At 36.4% G+C, this 12,441-nt stretch overlaps 1 protein-coding gene across 9 annotated transcripts in view; it reads right to left on the reverse strand.

Annotated features, from left to right (window-relative positions):
- The window catches only part of DOCK7 (dedicator of cytokinesis 7), a 195,388-nt gene that overhangs the window by 88,815 nt on the left and 94,132 nt on the right, over positions 1-12,441 (reverse strand). For all 9 annotated transcript variants that reach the window (XM_055403339.2, XM_055403343.2, XM_055403341.2 and 6 more), the window contains 4 exons: positions 9,403-9,541; positions 7,944-8,045; positions 4,926-5,012; positions 773-1,004 (listed from right to left, as the gene is read on the reverse strand). In XM_055403339.2, the coding sequence (XP_055259314.1) occupies positions 773-1,004; positions 4,926-5,012; positions 7,944-8,045; positions 9,403-9,541 (560 nt within the window). The remainder of the gene's footprint in view (positions 1-772; positions 1,005-4,925; positions 5,013-7,943; positions 8,046-9,402; positions 9,542-12,441) is intronic.

Genomic DNA, 12,441 nt, shown 5'->3' on the forward strand with positions numbered 1-12,441 from the left:
AATTATTTACCTGTCAGACTCTTACTCATCTTTAAATGCTCAACCTAAAATTTACCTCTACTTACAAGTCACCATAAAAACATCTCAAGGAGTTGAATACTCCTCTCCTTTGTGTCACCTCTTAATTCAAAATTTCTATAACAAGTTAACTGAAATTTCTTACAAGCTCAACTACTTTGCAGGATTTGGGTGGACATTGTTAGCAAAAGTAAAGGAATAAATCTTGGGAAAAAGGCAGGAAACAAGAATATTTTTCCTTCCAGAACAAGTCACATGAAAAAGAAGATCAAGATTTTGAGTTACTCAAGAAAATATCAGCTATAGTATATAGAGGATTGCAAATGAGTGAAAATATAGATTATAAATCCTATATACAAACACAAATTATTTATCTGTTGCATGTTTTCTTAACTAGTCTATGAGATCCATAAAATCAGGAACCATGCCTTGGTCAGTGCCCATCAGTGTATAGTACATATTCAGTTCAGTTCAGTCGCTCAGTCGTGTCTGACTCTTTGCGACCCCACGCCTAATATTTGGTGAGTGAATAAATATTTGTTTTCATAATTTGAATAGAGGGCTATATGGCACACTTTAAAGAAACAAAGACAGTTATTATTTTCCAGCATTAGAAACAAGTAAGTAACAACCCCCGCCCCAGCCCCTGCCCAAATCAAACACAGTCCTTATAGAGATAGCAAATAGGAATCATGGTTCTATTTAGAAATGTCAAATGATAAATTTCATGATTCCCTAAACATAGGTAAATTACCTATTTGGCCAGCAATGACAGGAGGTCTAACAACTAAAAGTATCAGTTTATCAAGCAGGAGATGAAGAAATCGGACCACTGGTTCCAACTGAGATGAATTCAATGCTGAAATACTGCTCTTCAATTCATTTTCTAAATTATTTTCCATGATTCGCATGTCTCCAATTCGGACTGGGAACATGTGTTCATCCAGAGCATTTACCAGAGCAAAAAACTTATCAAGATAAGGATCCTAAAACAAAGAAGGAACAGAGGCACTAAACAATCTTAGCTTTGTAAATACTCCTAACTATGGACCTCTGGTATCTCATATTAATTGACAACACAAAAGAGTACACATTAGTATACATGTTGTTTCCAATTACACAGTATTCTATTCTCATCTGTTATTATAACGTAGCTGCTTCAAATACCACTGATTACTCAAAAAAAAAAATCTAATGATATCAGGATTTTTTTCCAGTATGAGTCTGCCTTATTGTTTTAGAGCTCAATTATTATGGCAGGTGTGTTAGTAACCTACCTGTGCCCATTATTAATTAATTACCTCTTAGCTCCATCCAACCCCTCCGCCTATCTTTTCCACATTTTGCAATCCTGGACCTAGACTCTTCAGACTACATTTGTCCTTTGTCAGCTGGCTTGTGTTAGGCTCTGACAACAGAGGGTACGGGAAACAGTCTTGCCAGGCTTGAGGAGTTGGAAGGGAATCTTCTTCTCCCTGTTTGCTTTCCTGATGGTGGCGAGTGGATGCGCAAGCTATGGCTCAGAGGTGAGGGTCGCGGGCAGCAGGGGTGGCTCTCCGCAGGTGCCCTCTATCCAGTCTCCTCCACACCACAGCACAGCACGCGCAGTGTGACTGTGGCAGCGGTGTCCCTCTTCAGGGGTCTGACTCTCACCCTTCAAATCTCCCTCTAGGTTTCCAAGTTCCTTCCTCCCTTATCACTCTGTAACTGCTCTGTTACAGATTTTCTTTTAACCCATTTATGAAGTGAGCCACCTTTAACCTAGTTAACAATTATTTATTTACAGATTTTCTCCATTCCATTATTGGCAGTTTCCATCTCCTGACTAAGTCCTAACTGCTATCTTCTAATCTCCTTCCGCACTGACAGAACCACGATCTTTATTTAAAGAAGTAACGTGCCTGATCTTCGAGCTTTCTTCATCTCTATTAGATGACCACATGCTATCATTGTGACCAATGACATGTGAGAAAAAGTCTACTAAAACCCTGGGGAGACTTTTAGTTAGTTAACAATGAAAACAAACTTTAAGAAAAGGCAGTAATGCTAAACAGCTTTACATTTATAATCTTAATACTGTTTTAATTTGATATGTTTTAAATGAATAAAAATTATTCTATTGAACTCTGTATATAAATTTTGGTCAATTTCAAACAGATACAAATGAAGCACAAAACTTACTGTCTTCAATTTAGCCTTTTAAAAAAGATTATAATACATGATGCAATTATATAACATAGCTGTAAAATTTATAAACTTTTGAGTTTCAGTCATATCTGAGACTGTCAGGATGCTACACATTACACCCTCCCAGTCTATTCTTCCTCTGCTTCATATAGATTCAAAATCATCTATATGAAATATTTTGCCCGAAATCCTTCTTTGTTACATTAAAGACAACACATGTATCTGCCTCCCTAAAAACAAAGTCGGAAGTAAAAGATACATTACCAACACTAAAAAAAGAGAAAACAATGATTATAGGATTCAAAGAAAACATGAGAAATAATGTGTTTGTACACTTAAGATATCATGTGATACTAAAAATAATTTTATTATGTAAGGAATGTGTTTCAACAGTATACTATAATGCCTACCTTCTCATTATCAGAAGAGTAAGTTCTACAGGAAACACAAAAACACAGGACATATCTAGTAACAGAAAAGTAAAAACTCCACTGGAGCATTATTTTACTGGAAAGCTAAATAAAACATATATACTATCTTTTTTGCTATTGTTTTAAAATATAATATAAAGACACTCTGTCTTCTTACTTTTCTCTATCTCACTGTGCAGAGAAGAGTTAACATAGCAAGCTTAAGACTGCTATCATTTCAAAGGCCTGATTTCAAGGTTGGCCCTTGGCTGGCATCAGGAACTTGGATATTAGGAGGGTTTACACTGATAGACGAATGCTCACTACACCTAAACTGTTTGTGCAAGCAATACAGTTTATGCTTAATTCCTGCTTTCGTTCTATGAATCTAGCATTTTGGTATGTGTTAGGCAGTGGGTGTCTACGAGACAAGCCTATGGTAAAAACTCTGGGAACTGAGCTTCCCTGGTATATATTTCATATATTCTGTTTCAACTTGGCCTGTGTGACTCCACTAGGAGAAAACTCTTGAAAGCCTGTGTCCTATTTCCTCCAGACTGAACCTCTTTCCCCTTATCTGATTTTGCTTTATGTTTTTCACTAAAATAAATCATAGCTATGACTATACTCTCCACTGAGTCCTGTGAGTTCTGCTAGAAAATCACAGAAGTTGAAGGTAGCCTTGGAAACCTCCGCATACCCTTTCAAGTTGGAGAACCCACATATTCTATTTTAAACATCCACCTCTTCTCACTCTACATTTTCTCCCTGGAAAATCGTATTCACTAGCACAGTTTCAGCTATCACATTTATTCTGCTACCTCCCAATCCTAAACTCATTCATCACAAGTGCCTACAGGACATCTTCATCTGAAGGGCAAGGCACTTCAAACTCAAAATTAAACTCCTTATGGTCCCATAATTTCACTCCCTTGCTATGCTCCTAAATTTACTTCTCTCATGTTTACTTTTAAGTTAGAAATCACCATCCACCCTGAATTCTGAGGCATTTCAAGTTGTTCATAATCTTTTACCAGCCCGGTCTTCTATGTTCATGTATCATGATCTTCCATGCACTTTAAACTGCATCCACAACAGATGACCTGCCGTTGCTTTATTGGCTTATTTTTGGCTGCACTGGGTCTTCACTGCTGTGAACACACTTTCTCTAGTTTTGGCGAGGGGGCTGCTCTTTGTTCTGGCGCACGGGCTTCTCGTCGCAGTGGCTTCTCTTGCTGCACAGCCAGGCTCTCAGTGCTCGGGCTTCAGTAGTTGTGGCACAACAGTGTAGCTGTGGCACACCAGCTTAGTGGGCATGTGGAATCTTCCCGCCAGGGATCAAACCGTGTCCCCCTGCACTGGCAGGAAGATTCTTATCCACAGTTGCCACCAGGGAAGCCCTGCACTTCCTTTTCATCAATTGCACTGTCTACCTTCTCTTCTATATATGATAAATATCTACTCACCAATGCAGCAACTCAGTTCCCAGCAAAACTGACAACTCTCTGCACTTGAAAAAATTTAGTTCATATATCTAACATAATACTAGCTTTATTGTATTATAATTATTTTTGCATTTCCCTCTATTTCACTGTAAAGTCCTTGAAAGGAAGGCTCACTCTTTCACCGGTAACAACATCCCTGACCACATGGAGCTTACAATATAATGCGAGAAAGAACAGAAACAACGGATATGAATGCATATATATGTACATGGAGAGAGACAGAAAGAGTGAGACAAAGCAAAAGTACAAGAGCATGCAAGTGAAAATAACGAGCAGTAATGAGCGCGGTGTAAGGCGATGCAGAGTGACGGAGCTGCGATGTTTGAGAGTCACATGCAAACGTTTCTTTTTACGACGAGAAGTCAAATGAATGTCAGAGGAAAAGCATTCCAGTTATAGAATGGGTAAATACAAAGGCTCTGAGAAGACCTTCACACACTCCAGAGACACTAAGAAGAACATGCAGATCCCCACGAACCTTTCCCATTTGAAGGATCTAAGTCTATCAGAGACAAAATGAGCTAGAAAACAGTTTTTCAACTCTAATTATCCTGCTATGTTCTAGAAGCTTAGGGAAAAACAAATTACTTAATTGTTCAAAATGAAGTCAATAACATTCTGAAAAGGAAAATATTTGCTTTTGTTGACATTAAATGATATTTTGTTGATTCCTTTAAAAAGTTACTTCTAAACCCATACATTTTAAACTGATACATAGTTTCAAATGTCATAGCAGAAAACACTGATTTAAGTTCAATTCATTTAAGTGACATGTGACCATAAAAATTATCAAAAAATCACTTACTTGTGTATGGATAGATGAAACAGCAACAACTTCAACATTAAAAACACCTTTGTGATTATCTACCCATTTCATGCCAGGTAGGGGAACCTATTGAAGACATTGAATACAATGATCACAGATGCTTAAGTTGATTATGAATGCTGAAACAACTATGAATTATGAAACAAAAATTATAATATCTCAATAAGAAAAAATACTATGGAAATATATTTTATGCACTACAAACAAATGCAAAACTTATATTTTCTTATTATTACAAAATCAATGTTTCCTACAGGAGAAGTAAAAGGCTCAAGGAGCAAAAAGCAGAAAATATGCCTTAAAAATTCTACCTTCCTAGAAACATATCCCTTTATATCATTCCAAATCTTCCCTACACATATTTATTTTTATATACACCCTCACATAGGTGATATCAAACATATTATTTTGAAAACTGCTTTTCACCTATCACGTTGTGAATCTCTTTTAATGCCAATAAATTCACAACTATAATATCTTACTGGTTTATAATATCCTATTTTCTTTATATTAAAAACTCCTATATTTTAATTTGGCTTTAAAATATACATAAGCAAAGGAAGTCTGTTGTTTTAAGGATTAGGAAACATTTTTTTCTGACATAAATTGCTCAGAGTGTTAATTAAAATCATATCACAAAAAATTATTTTTAAAAGACAGCACATCAGTTCTCTCTATTCTTCCTGATGAGTACAGAAAAACCCTGAACGTGATACTTGAAAAGAGAAACAGAGAGACTGAAAGGGGAGAGGAGGAGGCAGATGTGCTAGGGATCTCAGGATCAAAGAAGCTAAGGCAGTATTTCCCGAGCTTTATTTCTCTCCCATGTATCCTGGACTAGTTTGCTAGAGAAGCTGGTAACCCAGAAATGCTAAAAGGAAAAGACAAAAAGTCTGCTCCCTCTGGCCAAACCTAACAGTTGCCCTAATCTGGCCAAAGCCAAGAAAACAAACCACAGCCCCATTCCACCTCCGTGTCTGAATCTTTGCAACGCTATGGACTACAGTCCAACAGTCTCCTTTGTCCACTGGATTCTCCAGGCAAGAATACTAGAGTGGGTTGCTATGCCCGCCTCCAGGGGATCTTCCTGACCCAAGGATCGAACCCACATCTTTGATGTCTCCTGTACTGGCAAGTGGGTTCTTTACCACTAGCACCACCTGGGAAGCCCCATGCAGAGTGGGGAGTGTGAATCTTTACCTCCACCTGGCAATAGGACTTCTCACTACTGCTAAAACAGACTAATATAAGCTCTCGAGTCACAGCATAATACCCAAAATGTTTAGGATATAACAGAAAATCACACATCATATCAAGAACCAGAACAATTTCTACCTAAATGAGAAAAGACAATCAACAGACATCAATAATTAGATGACACAGATACTGGACAGATCTGACAGGAGTTTAAAGCCACCATCAGGGAAAAAAAGGCTACACAAACAATTACAAACATCCTTGAAACAAATGAAAAAAAAACAATGTCTCAACAACAAAAAATAGGCAGATAGGCTTTCTTTCCCATGGTTTCTTATTTTTTTTATATGAAGAAAATAAAACCTAATAAAGTCAGTTTTCTATTACAATTCAACACTAATTAAATTAGTGTTGGTAATTAATGTAGGTTGGGCTTCCCTGGTGCCTCAGAGGTTAAAGTGTCTGCCTCCAATGCGGGAGACCCGGGTTCGATCCCTGGGTCGGGAAGATCCCCTGGAGAAGGAAACGGTAACCCACTCCAGTATTCTTGCCTGGAGAATCCCATGGACGGAGAAGCCTGGTAGGCTGCAGTCCACGGGGTCGCATAGAGTCGGACACGACTGAGCAATGGAACGGAATTAATGTAGGTAAGAAATGTGGTTAATCTTTACTGAGGTAAATAATACAGGCTTTGAAACTTTTTTTAAAAAAAAAGTTGGTGGAGTATATTGTAACTACTCAATGCAAGAAACAGCACTAGCTCTTACAATGCAAAATATTCATTTTCAGCATTAAAAAATAGGATACCCAAGCAAACTGTGAACACATACTTCTTTAAAAACAGTCTGTAGTGTAAATATCATTTGGGCACTTGAAAGAAATGTAAATAATCAAACCCCAGCCCAGACCTTATGAATCAGAAACTCTAGGGCTAAGGTTAAACAACTGGTATTACTACAAATATTCCAGGTGATTTTGATGCATGCTAAAGTAAGAACTACTCTCATAAAATATTCTAACAAGTAGTGGTGGCAACAGGAATAGCATAATAGCAGCAGACACTTCTTTAGTACACTTCATGTGCCTGGCATTATTCTAAGTTCTATGTACTACTAATCATTCAGTCATCAACACAATCCTTTTTGTAGGCATTACTTATTTTCCTCAATTTACAGATGAGAGAATTCAGGCAGAGAGAGAGTATCTTAAGTCAGGGTGCCATAACAAAATACCATATACTGGTTGACTTAAGTAACAGAAATTTATTTCCTCACAGCCTGAACACTAGAAGTCCAAGATCAAGGTGCTATCATGGTCAGTTTCTGGTAAGAACCCCTTCCTAGCTTGCAGATGACCACTACTCACTGTCTCCTCACAAAGCTGAGACAGAGTAAGCTCTCTAGTGTCTCTCCTTACAGAGTACTAACAAGGCATGAGGCCCCACCCTCATGACCTCATCTACTCTAATTACCTCCCAAAGGCCCCCAACTCCAAAAGCTATCACACTGGGCTAGGACTTCAACAATTTAGCAGCCTAAGAAACTTACCTAAGGTCACACAACTGAGCAGTGAAATCTTGAAAACCATACTACATTGCCTTTCAAAGGTGTATGATATTAGAAAAAAAAATCAATAACATATAAATGCTTCAGAGTATTCTATAGAGTAATTTTAATTATAGGAGAAAATAATATTATTTCACTATATAAATACTTAGGGATAGAATTTTGAGAAAACTACCTTTGTAATGAAAAACTCATTTCATTGAATCTGGAACATTTCAGTGTGAGAGATACTGACCTCAGGAGACAGTACAGAATAAGCCTGTGGTGGTTTTTCCAGTGAGACTGGTAGGCAAAACTGCCCAGTCTTCAATCGTCCATTCTGAAGCATTGGTATCCACTTTTAAATAAAAAAGAAATAACATTATTTTAAATGTTTGTCATTAATATTAATTACTTCAAAATCTGTTTCAAGAACTTGGTATAAACCAAATTCATCTCACATCACTAAATACCAAGGGATTTAATTATGGAGGTAATAATAATAATTAGGCCTTTATAATTTGTCTAAAAGAAATTTCCCCATGGCTTGAGGAGAATCCCCAAGCCATTATTACTAACTATGCCCTGGTGGCTCAGAGGTTAAAGCGTCTGCCTCCAATGCGGGAGACCGGGGTTCGATCCCTGGGTCGGGAAGATCCCCTGGAGAAGGAAACGGTAACCCACTCCAGTATTCTTGCCTGGAGAATCCCATGGACGGAGAAGCCTGGTAGGCTACAGTCCACGGGGTCACAAAGAGTCGGACACGACTGAGCAACGGAATGGAACGGATGCAATATTTAAATCTATAGCAGGTCCTTATTAGGCAAAGGAAAGTTGGCAGTAGAAAAAGGCCATAAAGTGAATCAATTTTAAACTGGGGTAATATGCCAATGTAAATAGGGAAAGAAAGATTTGATTAGACATAAATGTTGAAAATAAAACTAAAAAATATGACAAACTTATTTTCTAACACTTAGCAAAATTCATGTCATAAACTGAAGACAAAAAATATGAATCAAATGTTAGTTTCTCTTTTGAGTGAAGGCATGCCATTCTGACAAAATTGTGATTAGCACAGTATGATGTATTCATCTTAGGTTTATAATTCAAAAGCAGTGATTTTCAAAAAATACTCAAGGATTTTAACTGCTTTAACTAAGGCAATTAAAAGGGGTTTTAATTACCAGAGGTCTCTCTTAGTTATGTTACATTCAAACCATTTTCTTCTGAAGAACCCTTAAAACTGTTATGTTTACACAGCAATGTTGGATAAATATACAATAATCAGGACCAACACCTAAGTGTTTAAACATGTTAGTTAATTAAGGACATTCAGTTCAGTTCAGTTCAGTCGCTCAGTCGTGTCTGACTCTTTGCGACACCACGAATCACAGCACGCCAGGCTTCCCTGTCTATCACCAACTCCCGGAGTTCACTTAAACTCATGTCCATCAAGTCGGTGATGCCATTCAGCCATCTCATTCTTTGTGGTCCCCTTCTCCTCCTGCCCCCAATCCCTCCCAGCATCAGAGTCTTTTCCAGTGAGTCATTAGTTAACTATATTAATGAGCATTTTCTTGTTACAATGACCCTTCCTATCCAATGTGGAGAATCAGATAAGGAATCCTCAAATAATAATGGACACAAAGTATATCTTAAATATTGTAATTATTTTTATGATCAAAGAGCTAAATATTTAACAAAAATATACTTACTGTGTATCCAACAGGAGTTTCAAGAGGAGTATTTTGTTTTTGTTGACAACTAACATGATAAAAAGTAAAAAGCAAGTGATGATGGTCAGTTAAAGTAGCTGGGAGTTTAACCTTGATTTCTTCATGAAAATCAGGAGACCTTCATACAAAAAACAAAACAAAACAGATCAATAATCAATAATGTGTTCAAAATAAATAATCACTGCATTTGTATACCTGAATAATTTTTAAATTAATTTCATGATTTGTGCTTAATTTTTCTTCTAGTCCAAAGTATTTTTATTTCCAAACTCTAAGTAACTAACTCCTGCACTTCCAGATGAGGGAGCTGTCACTGTTTCTGAAATTTCTCATCCCATTTTCATTAATGGGTTGAGTAATCCTACTATTTGAAAATTCATTAATAATCACCACCTTGATGCTGAGATCTTCATTAGATTGGAAACTGTATAGGAGAGGAAACTAGGGCAAGGCTTTCTATATTTATAACCAATCTAGATATGTATTACATAGAAAAATAAGTTTTTTATAGTATATCTCATAACCATACCATAGAAAAACATTTTTCTTTTATAGGAGTACAGCTTTATATTAAGACTAATTTGTTTATCCTTCTGTTTAAAAAAAAAAAAGATATGTTTAGACAATCTGGTATCAAGATGGGCTCTCTATAGAACTTCCTTGTATTTATTATCCCATTGCTAAAGAAATAATGTTACCAAACACATGGACTAGTTATTGACTGACGGCTTTAAAAAAAGGAAAAGAGAAAAAAGAACAGAAAAAAAATCAGAGAACACCCACAACTGCATGTGTCCCCCTGCTTGAAAGTGTGCACAGCTACTATAGAAATACAACTAATATCATATCTGATCAAACCAATAGTACTTGCATCTCAATATTTATTGAGAGTGGCCCAAATGGGCATTTCTATGGTATAAGCGTATGCATTTCTATGGTATATCATAAATAGCATCATGACTGCTATTTATGATATAGAGCTAAAAGAGAGAACCTTAGCATCCCAACCTTCCATATTTGGTTAGTAGCTCTCAGTTACATACAATGAAAATACATCCAAACTGTATGGCTCCAACTATCTTTAAAGTGAAAGCCATCCCACCAACTAGGGATTTTCCTTTGATGCTAAATACGTCAAATATTCTTCCATCTCAAATAAGCTTCAAAAATGCTAACAGGTAAGGGGCATAAAGTTTTTATTACCCCTAAGAAAGATAGTTAATGCTTGCCATTTGATAATTTGATGACTTCAGTGAATATAAGATGCTATAGATCTTATTATTTACTAATCACCATTGAATTATGAGAAAGTTGTATTTACTAGTAGTGTTCGACTCTATCATTTTAATTCTACTAATGCTGAGAGCAACAAAATAAAGACTTAGCCACAAACTGAGATACTTTTAGAAATTACAACCTTCTTTCTCCATATCTTTCCTGGTATTTAGTGGTGCAGTTCATTTCTTTCCTGAAATCAGTATGTGAAGGTTCTTACGGAAAATTAAACATCTTAAGAGTTATTCATCAATAAGTATTTTTATTTACCCACCATTAAGCTAATAAGCACTGTGTGACTTTTATGGTGGTTTTAAAGATGAACATTTAAAAAAAACCCTCAAAAATATATATTTAGCGGAAGTATAAGTAAGACAAACATATATCAACAGCTATGCTATAAAGCAGGGGTTGGCAAACTATGGCCAGAGGCCAAATCCAGTTCATTACTTGGTTTTATACAGCCTACAAACTAAAAAATGATTTTTATATTTTTAAGTGGCTAAAAATTCAAACAAATATTTCACTTAAAATATTAAATGAAATTTAAATTTCAGGGTCCATTAAAAAATTTTATTGGCAGACAGCCATGCCCATTTACCTGCATCTTACTGTGCATGGCTACTTCTGCACTACAACAGGGCTGAGCAGCTGCAAAAGAGCAGATGGTGCACAAGTCCTAAAACATATACTATTTGATCCTTTTTAGAAAAGTCTGCTGACCCCTGGTATAGAGCATATAAGGTTAAGTGCTTCAAGAGAAGAGCTGAACAGATCACTTCAAGTTTTGGATCAAGGAACTGTCATTAGGAAGAGATACATGATATGGGCCTTAAACTATGAGCAGCTCAATAAATAGAGGGAATTAGTATCAGAAAAAAAGATCCAAGAAAGGCCCAGAAACAAGACAGCACAGGATATGTTTGTAGAGCAGAAATATAAACATTTAAGACGTAAAAGATAATTGGATTAGAGACATTAAGAAGGAAGTTAAGAATGTTTTACATTCTGAGTCGGAGCAACTGGAAAAATGGTGGTACCGTTAATAAAAACAGGGAGAGATTGGTTTAGGAAGAGAGTCAAGAATAAACACAAGGAAATTAAGAAGGAAGCAGGCATTCAAATGAATACACCTAAAAGATCTGAAAATACACGTCTATATCTCGGAAAAATGGTTAGGACGGAAAATAAAGAGTGAGGACGAGTCACATAAAGGTAAAAGTAGTAGTGGTTTCATTGAATGTAATTCTGGAATACATACAAGATTATTTAGGGAGAGGATATTATAGAAAAAGAAGGTTAAAGGCAAAACTTTAGTGTTTTGTGTGGAAGGCATATGTTTTAAAGAAAAAGAAAAATTAGAATAATTATTATAGGAAAAAAAGTAAACCGAGCGAGGGCCATAAATAAAGGTAAGAAAGTTTTAGGGAGGGTAAGGAAAAGCCATGCTACATAACAGCAGTGAATAAAGACTTTTGTTTTTGTAAGTATATAAGAAACAAATTTTGTGGCAATAAGAGATGGAGCCAATGAAGCAGAAGACTGATGATGTTAAGAAAAGGAATAACTGATGGGGTCACACTCTGAAGAGGCTAGATAAGATTCTTTGAGGGCAGAGATGAGAAGATCCACGCTAAGGGAGGAACTGGACCACTACCAACTTCACAACAGAGGAAGGGCAGATCCACACAGAGATAATCTGAGATGGAAAGCATAGAAGTTCACAGATATCAAGTTAGATGG

This window comes from Moschus berezovskii, chromosome 4 (genome assembly GCF_049115385.1).
Source record: "Moschus berezovskii isolate FMDL1 chromosome 4, NW_MosBer_1.0, whole genome shotgun sequence".
Lineage (NCBI taxonomy): Eukaryota > Metazoa > Chordata > Mammalia > Artiodactyla > Moschidae > Moschus > Moschus berezovskii.